The 13,005-nt window shown below is 46.8% G+C and overlaps 1 protein-coding gene across 1 annotated transcript in view; it reads right to left on the bottom strand.

The window, feature by feature from the left end:
- Nucleotides 1-888: 888 nt before the first annotated feature.
- LOC106566319 (plexin-B3) overlaps nt 889-13,005 on the bottom strand; it is a 415,201-nt gene continuing 403,084 nt past the window's right edge. The window contains exons 20-28 of the mRNA XM_045692714.1: nt 8,203-8,351; nt 7,993-8,093; nt 6,984-7,201; nt 6,105-6,283; nt 4,666-4,732; nt 2,740-2,886; nt 2,247-2,400; nt 1,321-1,424; nt 889-1,053 (exon numbers count right to left, since the gene is read on the bottom strand). Coding sequence (XP_045548670.1) covers nt 889-1,053; nt 1,321-1,424; nt 2,247-2,400; nt 2,740-2,886; nt 4,666-4,732; nt 6,105-6,283; nt 6,984-7,201; nt 7,993-8,093; nt 8,203-8,351 — 1,284 coding nt within the window. The remainder of the gene's footprint in view (nt 1,054-1,320; nt 1,425-2,246; nt 2,401-2,739; nt 2,887-4,665; nt 4,733-6,104; nt 6,284-6,983; nt 7,202-7,992; nt 8,094-8,202; nt 8,352-13,005) is intronic.

Raw genomic sequence — 13,005 nt, 5'->3', positions numbered from 1 at the left:
GTAGTAGAACAGGTTCTATAGTAGTATAACAGGTTCTATAGTAGTATAACATGTTATATATTTTGTATTACAGTCTCTATAGTAGTATAACAGTATTTACTCTCTCCAGTCTGGTAGACCTGGTGTTTTCAGTCTCTATAGTACTATAACAGTATTTACTCTCTCCAGTCTGGTAGACCTGGTGTATTCAGTCTCTATAGTAGTATAACAGGTTATATAGTACTATAACAGTATTTACTCTCTCCGGTCTGGTAGACCTGGTGTATTCAGGTTATATAGTAGTATTACAGTATTTACTCTCTCCAGTCTGGTAGACCTGGTGTATTCAGTCTCTATAGTAGTATTACAGGTTATATAGTAGTATAACAGGTTATATATTTAGTATTACAGTATTTACTCTCTCCGGTCTGGTAGACCTGGTGTATTCAGTCTCTACAGTAGTATAACAGGTTATATATTTAGTATTACAGTGTCTATAGTAGTATAACAGTATTTACTCTCTCCAGTCTGGTAGACCTGGTGTATTCAGTCTCTATAGTAGTATAACAGGTTATATATTTAGTATTACAGTCTCTATAGTAATATAACAGTATTTACTCTCTCCGGTCTGGTAGACCTGGTGTATTCAGGTTATATAGTAGTATTACAGTATTTACTTTCTCCAGTCTGGTAGACCTGGTGTATTCTGGTTATATAGTAGTATAACAGGTTATATAGTAGTATTACAGTATTTACTCTCTCCAGTCTGGTAGACCTGGTGTATTCAGTCTCTATAGTAGTATTACAATATTTACTCTCTCCGGTCTGGCAGACCTGGTGTATTCAGTCTCTATAGTAGTATAACAGTATTTACTCTCTCCAGTCTGGTAGACCTGGTGTATTCAGTCTCTATAGTAATATAACAGTATTTACTCTCTCCGGTCTGGTAGACCTGGTGTATTCAGTCTCTATAGTAGTATTACAGTATTTACTCTCTCCAGTCTGGTAGACCTGGTGTATTCCCATGACAGCAGCTGATCCAGGGATCAGAGCCACTGTTGCTCCGTCTGGTACCTGAGGAGAGAGAACATGTACTTTAGCAGATCTCATCAGTGTGTGTAGGGGGTTGTGTGTGTGTGTGTGTGTGTGTGTGTGTGTGTGTGTAGGGGTTGTGTGTGTGTGTGTGTAGGGGTTGTGTGTGTGTGTGGGTGTGTGGGTTTTGTGTGTGTGTGTGTGGGGGGGTTGTTTGTGTGTGTGTGTGTGTGTGTGTGTGTGTGTGTGTGTGTGTGTGTGTGTGTGTAGGGGTTGTGTGTGTGTGTGTGTGTGCGTGCGGTCTGGCACCTTGTAGTGTTGCAGCGTGTTGAGTTTCCTCCAGCGCCCCTGGAAGACCGCTGTGACGTCATCGTCTGACAGAGTCAGGTGACCTGCCTGCCCCGATCGCCATTCTGACCAGACAAATCACATTTACGTCATATCATTGATTAAAAACAACCCCTTCAGGACAGAACGTATAGGTCTATGTTTGAACCCTGGTTACCTGAACGTTACGAGACTGTGCTAGCCTGGTAAGCTAACGCCTAGCGATTAGCTTGGGAAGCTAACGCGATTCTTCAGGTCTCAGGCAAGGTTACCCTGGAGCCTGGTTCAAACAACCATCTCAGACCCAGATGTCTGTTTGCAGAGTTTCCTTGTATGAATGGTGCTTTACAAACTAACTGGGTTCAGTATTCCTTACTAAAGGTTCTGGAAACCACTGAGGTCAGAACTGGTGTGTTGACCACAATCAAAACAGCACATTCATTAGAAGAGTTTTTGCTATTATATTCATTGAGGTAACAAAAGCCAGACAACTATTCCCTGATCCTTACCCAGGCCCCTGTCCCTTACCCAGGCCCCTGTTCCTTACCCAGGCCCCTGTTCCTTACCCAGGCCCCTGTTCCTTACCCAGGCCCCTGTTCCTTACCCAGGCCCCTGTTCCTTACCCAGGCCCCTGTTCCTTACCCAGGCCCCTGTTCCTTACCCAGGCCCCTGTTCCTTACCCAGGCCTCTGTTCCTTACCCAGGCCTCTGTTCCTTACCCAGGCCTCTGTTCCTTACCCAGGCCTCTGTTCCTTACCCAGGCCTCTGTTCCTTACCCAGGCCTCTGTTCCTTACCCAGGCCCCTGTTCCTTACCCAGGCCCCTGTTCCTTTCCCAGGACTCTGTTTCTTACCCAGGCCTCTGTTCCTTACCCAGGCCTCTGTTCCTTACCCAGGCCTCTGTTCCTTACCCAGGTCTAGTGAGTCTGCAGCAGGTCTCTGTGAGAAGGGAGCTCCTTTATATATCTGGTCTAGGATCTTGTCTTTGACCTGTGTGATGGTGTCGGTGTCCAACACCTTGACCGGACACGGCTGCACCTCCACACCACCCTTCACCACCAGAGTCTGACCAGACAGAGGAGATAGTGGTAAAGAGTTAGAGAGAGAGGGTAGTGTCTGAAATGGAACCCTATTCCCTATGTAGTGCACTACTTTAGACCAGGGACCCTATTCCCTATATAGTGCACTACTTTAGACCAGAGCCCTATAGAACCCTATTCCCTATATAGTGCACTACTTTAGACCAGAGCCCTATGGCACCCTATTCCCTATATATAGTGCACTACTTTAATATCAGTGGATTTAAGGTAGAGTCAGTTGTCTTCATACGAATACAGGTGACTTCTCTCTCACAGACATCAGCCACAACAAATATATTTCAAAACTGTTCAGAGAGAGACGTACGATAGAGCAGTAGTCGATGTCCTCTCTCAGTAGATGGCTGTCGTTCAGGGTGCGCTTGGCTTTCCCCGTCACAGCATCTACTGGTCCCTTATCCACCTGGTACTTGATGGCTCTGTACAGCATATACAGGGGCTCCCCAGCCACCTCCTACAGGGGTACACAGTAGGAGAGTCAGATACACACATACAGTGGGGGAAAAAAGTATTTGATCCCCTGCTGATTTTGTACGTTTGCCCACTTACAAAGAAATGATCAGTCTATAATTTTAATGGTAGGTTTATTTGAACAGTGAGAGACAGAATAACAACAAAAATATCCAGAAAAACACATGTCAAAAATGTTATAAAATGATTTGCATTTTAATGAGGGAAATAAGTATTTGACCCCCTCTGCAAAAAATGACTTAGTACTTGGTGGCAAAACCCTTGTTGGCAATCACAGAGGTCAGACGTTTCTTGTAGTTGGCCACCAGGTTTGCACACATCTCAGGAGGGATTTTGTCCCACTCCTCTATGCAGATCTTCTCCAAGTCATTAAGGTTTCGAGGCTGACGTTTAGCAACTCGAACCTTCAGCTGCCTCCACAGATTTTCTATGGGATTAAGGTCTGGAGACTGGCTAGGCCACTCCAGGACCTTAATGTGCTTCTTCTTGAGCCACTCCTTTGTTGCCTTGGCCGTGGGTTTTGGGTCATTGTCATGCTGGAATACCCATCCACGACCCATTTCCAATGCCCTGGCTGAGGGAAGGATGTTCTCACCCAAGATTTGACGGTACATGGCCCCGTCCATCGTCCCTTGGATGCGGTGAAGTTGTCCTGTCCCCTTAGCAGAAAAACACCCCCAAAGCATAATGTTTCCACCTCCATGTTTGACGGTGGAGATGGTGTTCTTGGGGTCATAGGCAGCATTCCTCCTCCTCCAAACACGGCGAGTTGAGTTGATGCCAAAGAGCTCCATTTTGGTCTCATCTGACCACAACACTTTCACCCAGTTGTCCTCTGAATCATTCAGATGTTCATTGGCAAACTTCAGACGGGCATGTATATGCATTCTTGAGCAGGGGGACCTTGCGGGCGCTGCAGGATTTCAGTCCTTCACGGCGTAGTGTGTTACCAAATGTTTTTTTTGGTGACTATGGTCCCAGCTGCCTTGAGATCATTGACAAGATCCTCCTGTGTAGTTCTGGGCTGATTCCTCACCGTTCTCATGATCATTGCAACTCCACGAGGTGAGATCTTGCATGGAGCCCCAGGCCGAGGGATATTGACAGTTCTTTTGTGTTTCTTCCATTTGCGAATAATCGCACCAAATTTTGTCACCTTCTCACCAAGCTGCTTGGCGATGGTCTTGTAGCCCATTCCAGCCTTGTGTAGGTCTACAATCTTGTCCCTGACATCCTTGGAGAGCTCTTTGGTCTTGGCCATGGTGGAGAGTTTGGAATCTGATTGATTGATTGCTTCTATGGACAGGTGTCTTTTTTACAGGTAACAAACTGAGATTAGGAGCACTCCCTTTTTAAGAGTGTGCTCCTAATCTCAGCTCGTTACCTGTATAAAAGACACCTGGGAGCCAGAAATCTTTCTGATTGAGAGGGGGTCAAATACTTATTTCCCTCATTAAAATGCAAATCAATTTATAACATTTTTGACATGCGTTTTCTGGATATTTTTGTTGTTATTCTGTCTCTCACTGTTGAAATAAACCTACCATTAAAATTATAGACTGATAATTTCTTTGTCAGTGGGCAAACGTAGAAAATCAGCAGGGGATCAAATACTTTTTTCCCCCACTGTATATATATGACAACAAACACAAGCATTTCGCTACACCTGCAATAACATCTGCTAAACACGTGTAGGTGACAAATACAATTTGATTTGACACATTTATGTGGCGTCAGGAAAAGTTTTCAGCTTCAAACACACCTTGAGGAAGGAGTAGAGACAGATGGACATCCAGTTGGTGAGCATCTTCTCCACCACTGTCTCCGTCCTGAGAGAGAGGGAGGGAGGGAGGGAGGGAGGGAGGGAGGGAGGGAGGGAGGGAGGGAGGGAAGGAAGAGGGAGAGAGAGAGAGAGAGAGAGGGAGGGAAGAGAGAGAGGGAGGATAGAGAGAGAGAGAGAGAGAGAGAGAGAGAGGGAGGGAGGGAGGGAGGGAGGGAGGGAGGGAGGGAGGGAGGGAGGGAGGGAGGGAGGGAGGGAGGGAGGGAGGGAGGGAGGGAGGGAGGGAGGGAGGGAGGGAAGAGGGAGAGGGAGGGAAGAGAGGGAGGGAGAGAGAGAGGGAGGGAAGAGAGGGAGGGAGAGAGAGAGGGAGGGAAGAGAGGGAGGGAGAGAGAGAGGGAGGGAAGAGAGGGAGGAAGAGAGAGAGAGAGAGAGAGAGAGAGAGAGAGAGAGAGACAGAAAGAGGGAGGAGAGAGGGAGGGGGGGAAGAGAGAGAGAGAGGGAGGAGAGAGAGAGAGAGAGAGAGAGGAGAGAGAGAGGGATGAGAGAGAGAGAGAGAGAGAGAGAGAGAGAGAGAGAGAGAGGGAGGAGAGAGGGAGGAACAATGTAAAAGATAGAGGCATGGTACTGAGCTGAAGTCTGGAATCTAGTCTTCACACCTCAAAATAACTTATTCATCATGTACCCAAGGTTCACCCAACCACCTCTGTTACACGGGTTGGTCAAGGCCGTGTTAGCCCACTGAGCTAAAGAGCCCTATGGGCCATGGACAACGGGATTCACTATATATAGACCCTGGTCAAAGGGAGTTCACTATATATAGACCCTGGTCAAAGGGAGTTCACTATATATAGACCCTGGTCAAAGGGAGTTCACTATATATAGACCCTGGTCAAAGGGAGTTCACTATATATAGACCCTGGTCAAAGGGAGAGTTCACTATATATAGACCCTGGTCAAAGAGAGATCACTATATAGACCCTGGTCAAAGGGAGTTCACTATATATAGACCCTGGTCAAAGGGAGTTCACTATATATAGACCCTGGTCAAAGGGAGTTCACTATATATAGACCCTGGTCAAAGAGAGTTCCCTATATATAGACCCTGGTCAAAGAGAGATCACTATATAGACCCTGGTCAAAGGGAGTTCACTATATATAGACCCTGGTCAAGGGGAGTTCACTATATATAGACCCTGGTCAAAGAGAGATCACTATATAGACCCTGGTCAAAGGGAGTTCACTATATATAGACCCTGGTCAAAGGGAGTTCACTATATATAGACCCTGGTCAAAGGGAGTTCACTATATAGACCCTGGTCAAAGGGAGAGTTCACTATATATAGACCCTGGTCAAAGGGAGAGTTCACTATCTATAGAGATATTTCAGATGTAACCTGTGGTTCAGTTCCACCAGGACCGACCTGCGCAACATGAGTTTGGGGTTCTTGGCGACGTATTGCTTCACCAGGTCCCCCAGTAAGGTCTTCATGACATCAGTGAAGTACTCCAGCTGGTCGTGCAGGGCCATGGTCAGGAGAGACGCCACGTAACCACGGTCACGCTGGGAGAAGTTCTGCTGGGCCTCTAGGGTGTGGATGAACTGGAGTGGGGAGGAGGAGAAGAGGGGGAGGAAGAGGAGGGGGAGGAAGAGGGGGAGGGGAGGGGGAGAAGAGGGGAGGGGAGAAGAGGGGAGGGGGAGGAAGAGGAGGGGGAGGAAGAGGAGGGGGAGGGGAGGGGAGGAAGAGGGGGAGGAGGAGGAGGGTAGGGGAGGAGGAGGGGGAGGAGAGGAGGGGGAGGGGGAGGGTAGGGGAGGAAGAGGGGGAGGAGGAGGAGGGTAGGGGAGGAGGAGGGGGAGGAGAGGAGGGGGAGGAGGAGGGGAGGAGGAGACGAGGGGGAGGAAGAGGGGGAGGAGAGGAGGGGGAGGGTAGGGGAGGAGAGGAGGAGGAGGAGGAGGAAGGGGGGAGGAGAGGAGGAGGAGGGGGAGGAAGAGGGGGAGGAGGAGAGGAGGGGGAGGAAGGGGGGAGGAGAGGAGGAGGAGGGGGAGGGGCGGAAGAGGGGGAGGAGGAGAGGAGGGGGAGGGTAGGGGGAGGAGAGGAGGGTGAGGAAGGGGGAGGAGAGGAGGAGGAGAGGAGGAGGAGGAAGAGGGGGAGGAGAGATTAGGGTTTGAGAAATCTTTGTTTGTTGGTCACAGAAACGTGCTTCGCTAGAAACTCATTCAAACTGCAGTGAATGAACGTTTCTGGAAATCTATTTAGACAGCAGCAGCCCGAGTATCCCAGTCAGCCTGGAGTGATGCTCACCCTGATAAGGAACAGTCTGTTGTTGAGGAGGTTGTTGAGTTGTCCCAGCCCTTGTTCTACTGTCTGCCTGCGGGACTCTGGCAGGTCCAGGTTCTGACTCAGTGGAGCCCCCCTCTGGCCGGGGAAGAACACGCGCTCTGCATATGTTTTATAGTCCAGGAGAGGAATACCTGGTCCACCCACATCACTACTCAGATCCATCATCTCTGTCATCAGATCTGGAGAGGAGAGGAGAGGATTAGAGAAGATTAGAGAGGAGAGGATTAGAGAGGAGAGGATTAGAGAGGAGAGGAGTAGAGAGGAGAGAATAAATTAATCCTGTCTGTAAAGGAGAATGGTCCTGGTCCCAAATGGCACCCTAACCTCTCTACAGCAATACTTAGGCCCGGGTCACTCTCTTTGGGCCCCGGGTCACTCTCTTTGGGCCCCGGGTCACTCTCTTTTGGGCCCCGGGTCACTCTCTTTTGGGCCCCGGGTCACTCTCTTTTGGGCCCCGGGTCACTCTCTTTTGGGCCCCGGGTCACTCTCTTTTGGGCCCCGGGTCACTCTCTTTGGGCCCCGGGTCACTCTCTTTGGGCCCCGGGTCACTCTCTTTTGGGCCCCGGGTCACTCTCTTTTGGGCCCCGGGTCACTCTCTTTGGGCCCCGGGTCACTCTCTTTTGGGCTCTCTTTTGGGAGAGAGAGTGACCGGGGCCCAAAGAGAGTGACCGGGTCACTCTCTTTTGGGCCCGGGTCACTCTCTTTGGGCCCCGGGTCACTCTCTTTGGGCCCCGGGTCACTCTCTTTGGGCCCCGGGTCACTCTCTTTGGGCCCCGGGTCACTCTCTTTGGGCCCCGGGTCACTCTCTTTGGGCCCCGGGTCACTCTCTTTGGGCCCCGGGTCACTCTCTTTGGGCCCCGGGTCACTCTCTTTGGGCCCCGGGTCACTCTCTTTGGGCCAGATAAATAGGGTTCCATTTCAGAGGCAGACTCTATTTAACTAAACAGGTTAATAGGAGTATGTAGTTTACCTGTGAACTCCTTCCTGCACTGGTCTCCCACATTGATCTCCAGAGTCTCCAGCTGAACCAGCACCTTCTTGTAGTCTCTCAGAGCCTGCTTGCTCTTCCTCCTGCACACAGAGAGAAACACTTATTTCATGTCAGTGATAACATCTCACCATTGAACCCCAAATACACTGCCATATTCTGGCCCACTGTGTGTGTGTTCGTGTGACTAACCTGTACATGAGGATAATGACCAGCACCACTAGGACCACCACAGTGGCCCCTGCAGCCAGTCCCACCTGGGCAGCCAGCGGAACAGGTGAGAGGTCTTCTGTATCATACTGCACTGTACCCAGGTCTATGTTTAGCTTCCCCATTACCACCTAGAGAGAGGGAGAGAGGGGGGAAGAGCGAGGGATAGGGAGGAAGAGCGAGGGAGAAAGAGCGAGGGAGAGGGAGGAAGAGCGAGGGAGAGCGAGGGAGGGAGAGGGAGGGAGAGGGAGGGAGAGGGAGGGAGAGGGGGGAAGAGCGAGGGAGAGCGAGGGAGGAAGAGCGAATGAGAGGGGGGAAGAGCAAGGGAGAGGGAGGAAGAGCGAGGGAGAAAGAGCGAGGGAGAGGGAGGAAGAGCGAGGGAGAGGGAGGAAAAAGCGAGGGAGAGGGAGGGAGAGCGAAGGAAAGGGAGGGAGAGCGAAGGAGGGGGGGAAGAGCGAGGGAGAGGGGGAAAGAGCGAGGGAGAGGGGGAAAGAGCGAGGGAGAGCGAGGGAGGAAGAGCGAGGGAGAGGGGAGAAAAGCAAGGGAGAGGGAGGAAGAGCGAGGGAGAGCGAGGGGGAAGAGCGAGGGAGAGGGGGGAAGAGCGAGGGAGAGGGAAACACACTCATCAACTGATTTTAAAGTAACAAAAAAATCCCATGACTGAAACTTAAATCGATCTCAGACCGATTGTCTGGGGCGAAGTTAATAACCTCCCCTTTCATGTAAGAAAGTCACGACCATCATTATTTTAAGGAAAGAGAATAATTTTGTTTGACCAATTCCAGTCCCCTTGCTTAGCTATTCCTGGGTCCTCCCTGGGATCACGTTTATATAGAGGGACTGAGAAGCTCAGTTCTGACGACTTTTTAAAATGACCTTCTACTTCAAAATAAATATAAATAAAATGATGCTGAGGACTATTTAAAATATAATTTCCACTTCCAGAATGAGCCCAATAACATATTGGTAAAATTACGTTAAAGGAATAGCTCAGGATTTTGGTCATGAAATCCTTTCTCTACTTTCCCAGTCCGATGAACTCACGGATACCCTTTTAATGTCTCTGCATCCGTTACGAAGGAAGTTCGAGGTAGTTTAGCATGCTAACAGTTACCATAGACATCCAGTTATTGCGCTAACACTAGTTAGTACCTTCCCACTGCACCAAATACCCAAGTTTCAAACTCCTAATTATCCTTACACCTCTGAACACCGAAAAGCTGGTTTCTCCACCGACTGCTGGATAAAGGGGAAATCACAGGGTGTTAACAACACACACCCTCTCTTTATTGTCACAGCTCAGAGTATCGTTATAAACGTGCTCCGTAGCCATTTCCATGGCTTGGTGCGACGAATACAAGTTTTCATTTGTTAGCTACAGGAAAATATATTTTATAAAACGACAGCCAATAGAAAACACCCGCCAATTAAATCTTGTACCTTTTTAAAAGGGAAGTGATATGTCGGTTTTCAAACTGGGTTCATTTGATTGGTCATTTTCAACCGTCACTTTTGGTTTTGTTCGTTCGATTGGATCATTAACCTTTCAAACACTACGCCCTCCCCTTCTATTCCCATGCGTTTGATTGGCTAATGAGTTTGTGCCAGTGTTTCATGAAACTACATTTCCATCAAAACAGAATCTCTAAGTGCGTCGCTCCCAGCAGAGACGGAAGAGGAAGTGAGATATCTCATCTTCTCGTTCATATACAAGTAGACCAGACCCAGCTGCTATCGCATTGTTGTCTATGGAAGAGTCACCCCCTTTTTTCAAACGGTAAAGGGCCCGAGTGAAACATCTTCATTTATTCAACATCTTTGTCAAATCAGCCTTTCATTTTTTTTTGTTCTTTGATCTCTATTGCATTTGTTTCATTTGTTTTAAGTGTGTCGCTTCAAACAGCTGAATGAACAATCTTTTGGGTTACAGACAATATATTTCACAGCGGTTTAGACGGCACAATGATTCTCTACACTAAACCTTCTTGTTTTGTCACAAACTGAAAAATTAGGAAAACAATTACAATGTTTTATCAACCAGGAAACGGCAGAGCGATGTCTGCATAGTGCATCTTTAAATGGAGTTTGAATTGAAGTTAGATTTTATATTGGAACTTTAATAGATGAATATAAACTACATTAACTTTATAGTTCCTCATTCTAATTAAGGCGGTTTACAATGTAACTAGGTTACAGACCTACTAAATACACTAGGTTACAGACCTACTAAATACACTAGGTTATAGACCTACTAAATACACTAGGTTACAGACCTACTAAATACACCAGGTTATAGACCTACTAAATAAATATATGAACTAGGTTATAGGCCTACTAAATACACTAGGTTATAGACCTACTAAATACACCAGGTTATAGACCTACTAAATACACTAGGTTACAGACCTACTAAATACACTAGGTTACAGACCTACTAAATACACTAGGTTACAGACCTACTAAATACACTAGGTTACAGACCTACTAAATACACTAGGTTATAGGCCTACTAAATACACTAGGTTATAGACCTACTAAATACACTAGGTTATAGACCTACTAAATAAATATATGAACCAGGTTATAGACCTACTAAATACACTAGGTTATAGACCTACTAAATACACTAGGTTATTAGCCCTACTAAATACACCAGGTTATAGACCTACTAAATACACTAGGTTATAGACCTACTAAATAAACATATGAACTAGGTTATAGGCCTACTAAATAAACATATGAACTAGGTTATAGGCCTACTAAATAAATATATAAACTAGGTTATGGGCCTACTAAATACACTAGGTTATAGGCCTACTAAATACACCAGGTTATTAGACCTACTAAATACACTAGGTTATTAGACCTACTAAATACACTAGGTTATTAGACCTACTAAATACACTAGGTTATTAGACCTACTAAATACACTAGGTTATAGACCTACTAAATACACTAGGTTATAGACCTACTAAATACACCAGGTTATAGACCTACTAAATACACCAGGTTATAGACCTACTAAATACATCAGGTTATAGACCTACTAAATACATCAGGTTATAGACCTACTAAATACATCAGGTTATAGACCTACTAAATACATCAGGTTATAGACCTACTAAATACACTAGGTTATAGACCTACTAAATACACCAGGTTATAGACCTACTAAATACACTAGGTTATAGACCAACTAAATAAATATATGAACTAGGTTATAGACCTACTAAATAAATATATGAATTAGGTTATAGACCTACTTGCACAGCTGCGCCTAACATGCTTGAAACTCCAGTAACTGTATTTGTAAAACACTCGCACAATGGAAGGAGTAGAGAGATAAACGTGAGAGCAATGGAAAGCTGGGATACCCCTCTTATGCCATAACACATTTACCAAAACTGCTTTCAAAAGTGTTTTCCTCGATTGCATTAAGAATGGTTGTGGACTGACTGCTTGTCAGAATACACGTTTCCCTTCCTGTGGCTTTCGTAACTTAACTGTGCCTCAAGGTGAATAATTCTCTCACATAGAACACACAGCAACAAGCCAACTAGGTAAATAGGTAAACTATTATATTATGAGGTTGTCTGAGTTTGTCTTAATGACGACATTACATGTCGCACTGTACAGTATCCTGAGTGATAAAGTAGAGGCTTTGAGTGACTTTACTAGGAGCTACAGTAGGCTATACACTAGATGTTGGAACATTGCTACAGGGACTTGTTTCCATTCAGCCACAAGAGCATTAGTGAGGTCGGGTAATGTTGTTGGGCGATTAGGCCTGGCTCGCCGTTCTGCGTTCCAATTCATCCCAAAGTTGTTCGATGGGGTTGAGGTCAGGGCTCTGTGCAGGCCAGTCAAGTTCTTCCACACCGATTTCAAAAAACCATTTCTGAATGGACCTCACTTTGTGCACGGGGGCATTGTCCCGCTGAAACAGGAAAGGGCCTTTCCCCAAACTGTTGCCACAAAGTTGGAAATACAGAATCATCTAGAATGTCATTGTATGCTGTAATGTTAAAATTTCCCTTCACTGGAACACTCCAGAGAACGTGTTTCCACTGCTCTGAAGTCCAATGGTGGTGAGCTTTACACCACTCCAGCCGACGCTTGGCATTGCGCATGGTGATCTTATGCTTGTGTGCTCTGCCACGGAAACCCATGATGCTCCCAATGAACAGTTATTGTGCTGACGTTGCTTCCAGAGGCAGTGTGGAACTCAGTAGAGAGTGTTGCAACCGAGGACGGACGATTTTTACATGCTACACACTTCAGTAATTGGCGCTCCAGTTCTGTGAGTATGTGTGGCCTACCACTTCTCGGCTGAGCCGTTGTTGCTCCTAGATGTTTCCACTGCACAGTAACAGCACTTACAGTTGACCCGGGGGCAGCTCTAGCAGGGCAGAAATTTGACAAACTGACTTGTTGGAAAGGTGACATCCTATGACGGTGCCACGTTGAATGTCACTGAGCTCTTCAGTAGGGGGCCATTCTACTGCCAGTGTTTGTCTATGGAGATTGCATGTCTGTGTGTGTGTTCAGTTTTGTACACCTGTCAGCAACGGGTGTGGCCGAATCCACTAATTTGAAGGGGTGTCCACAAACATTTTTTACATTTTAGTCATTTAGCAGACACTCTTATCCAGAGCAACTTACAGTAGTGAATGCATACATTTCATACATATTTTTTTATTTATTCATTTTTTCATACTGGCCCCCCGTGGGAATCGAACCCACAACCCTGGCGTTGCAAACACCATGCTCTACAGTAGACTAACC

This window comes from Salmo salar, chromosome ssa13 (assembly GCF_905237065.1).
Source record: "Salmo salar chromosome ssa13, Ssal_v3.1, whole genome shotgun sequence".
Lineage (NCBI taxonomy): Eukaryota > Metazoa > Chordata > Actinopteri > Salmoniformes > Salmonidae > Salmo > Salmo salar.
The sequence above is the reverse complement of the archived record's forward strand: the minus strand, read 5'-3'. Positions and strand labels throughout refer to the sequence as shown.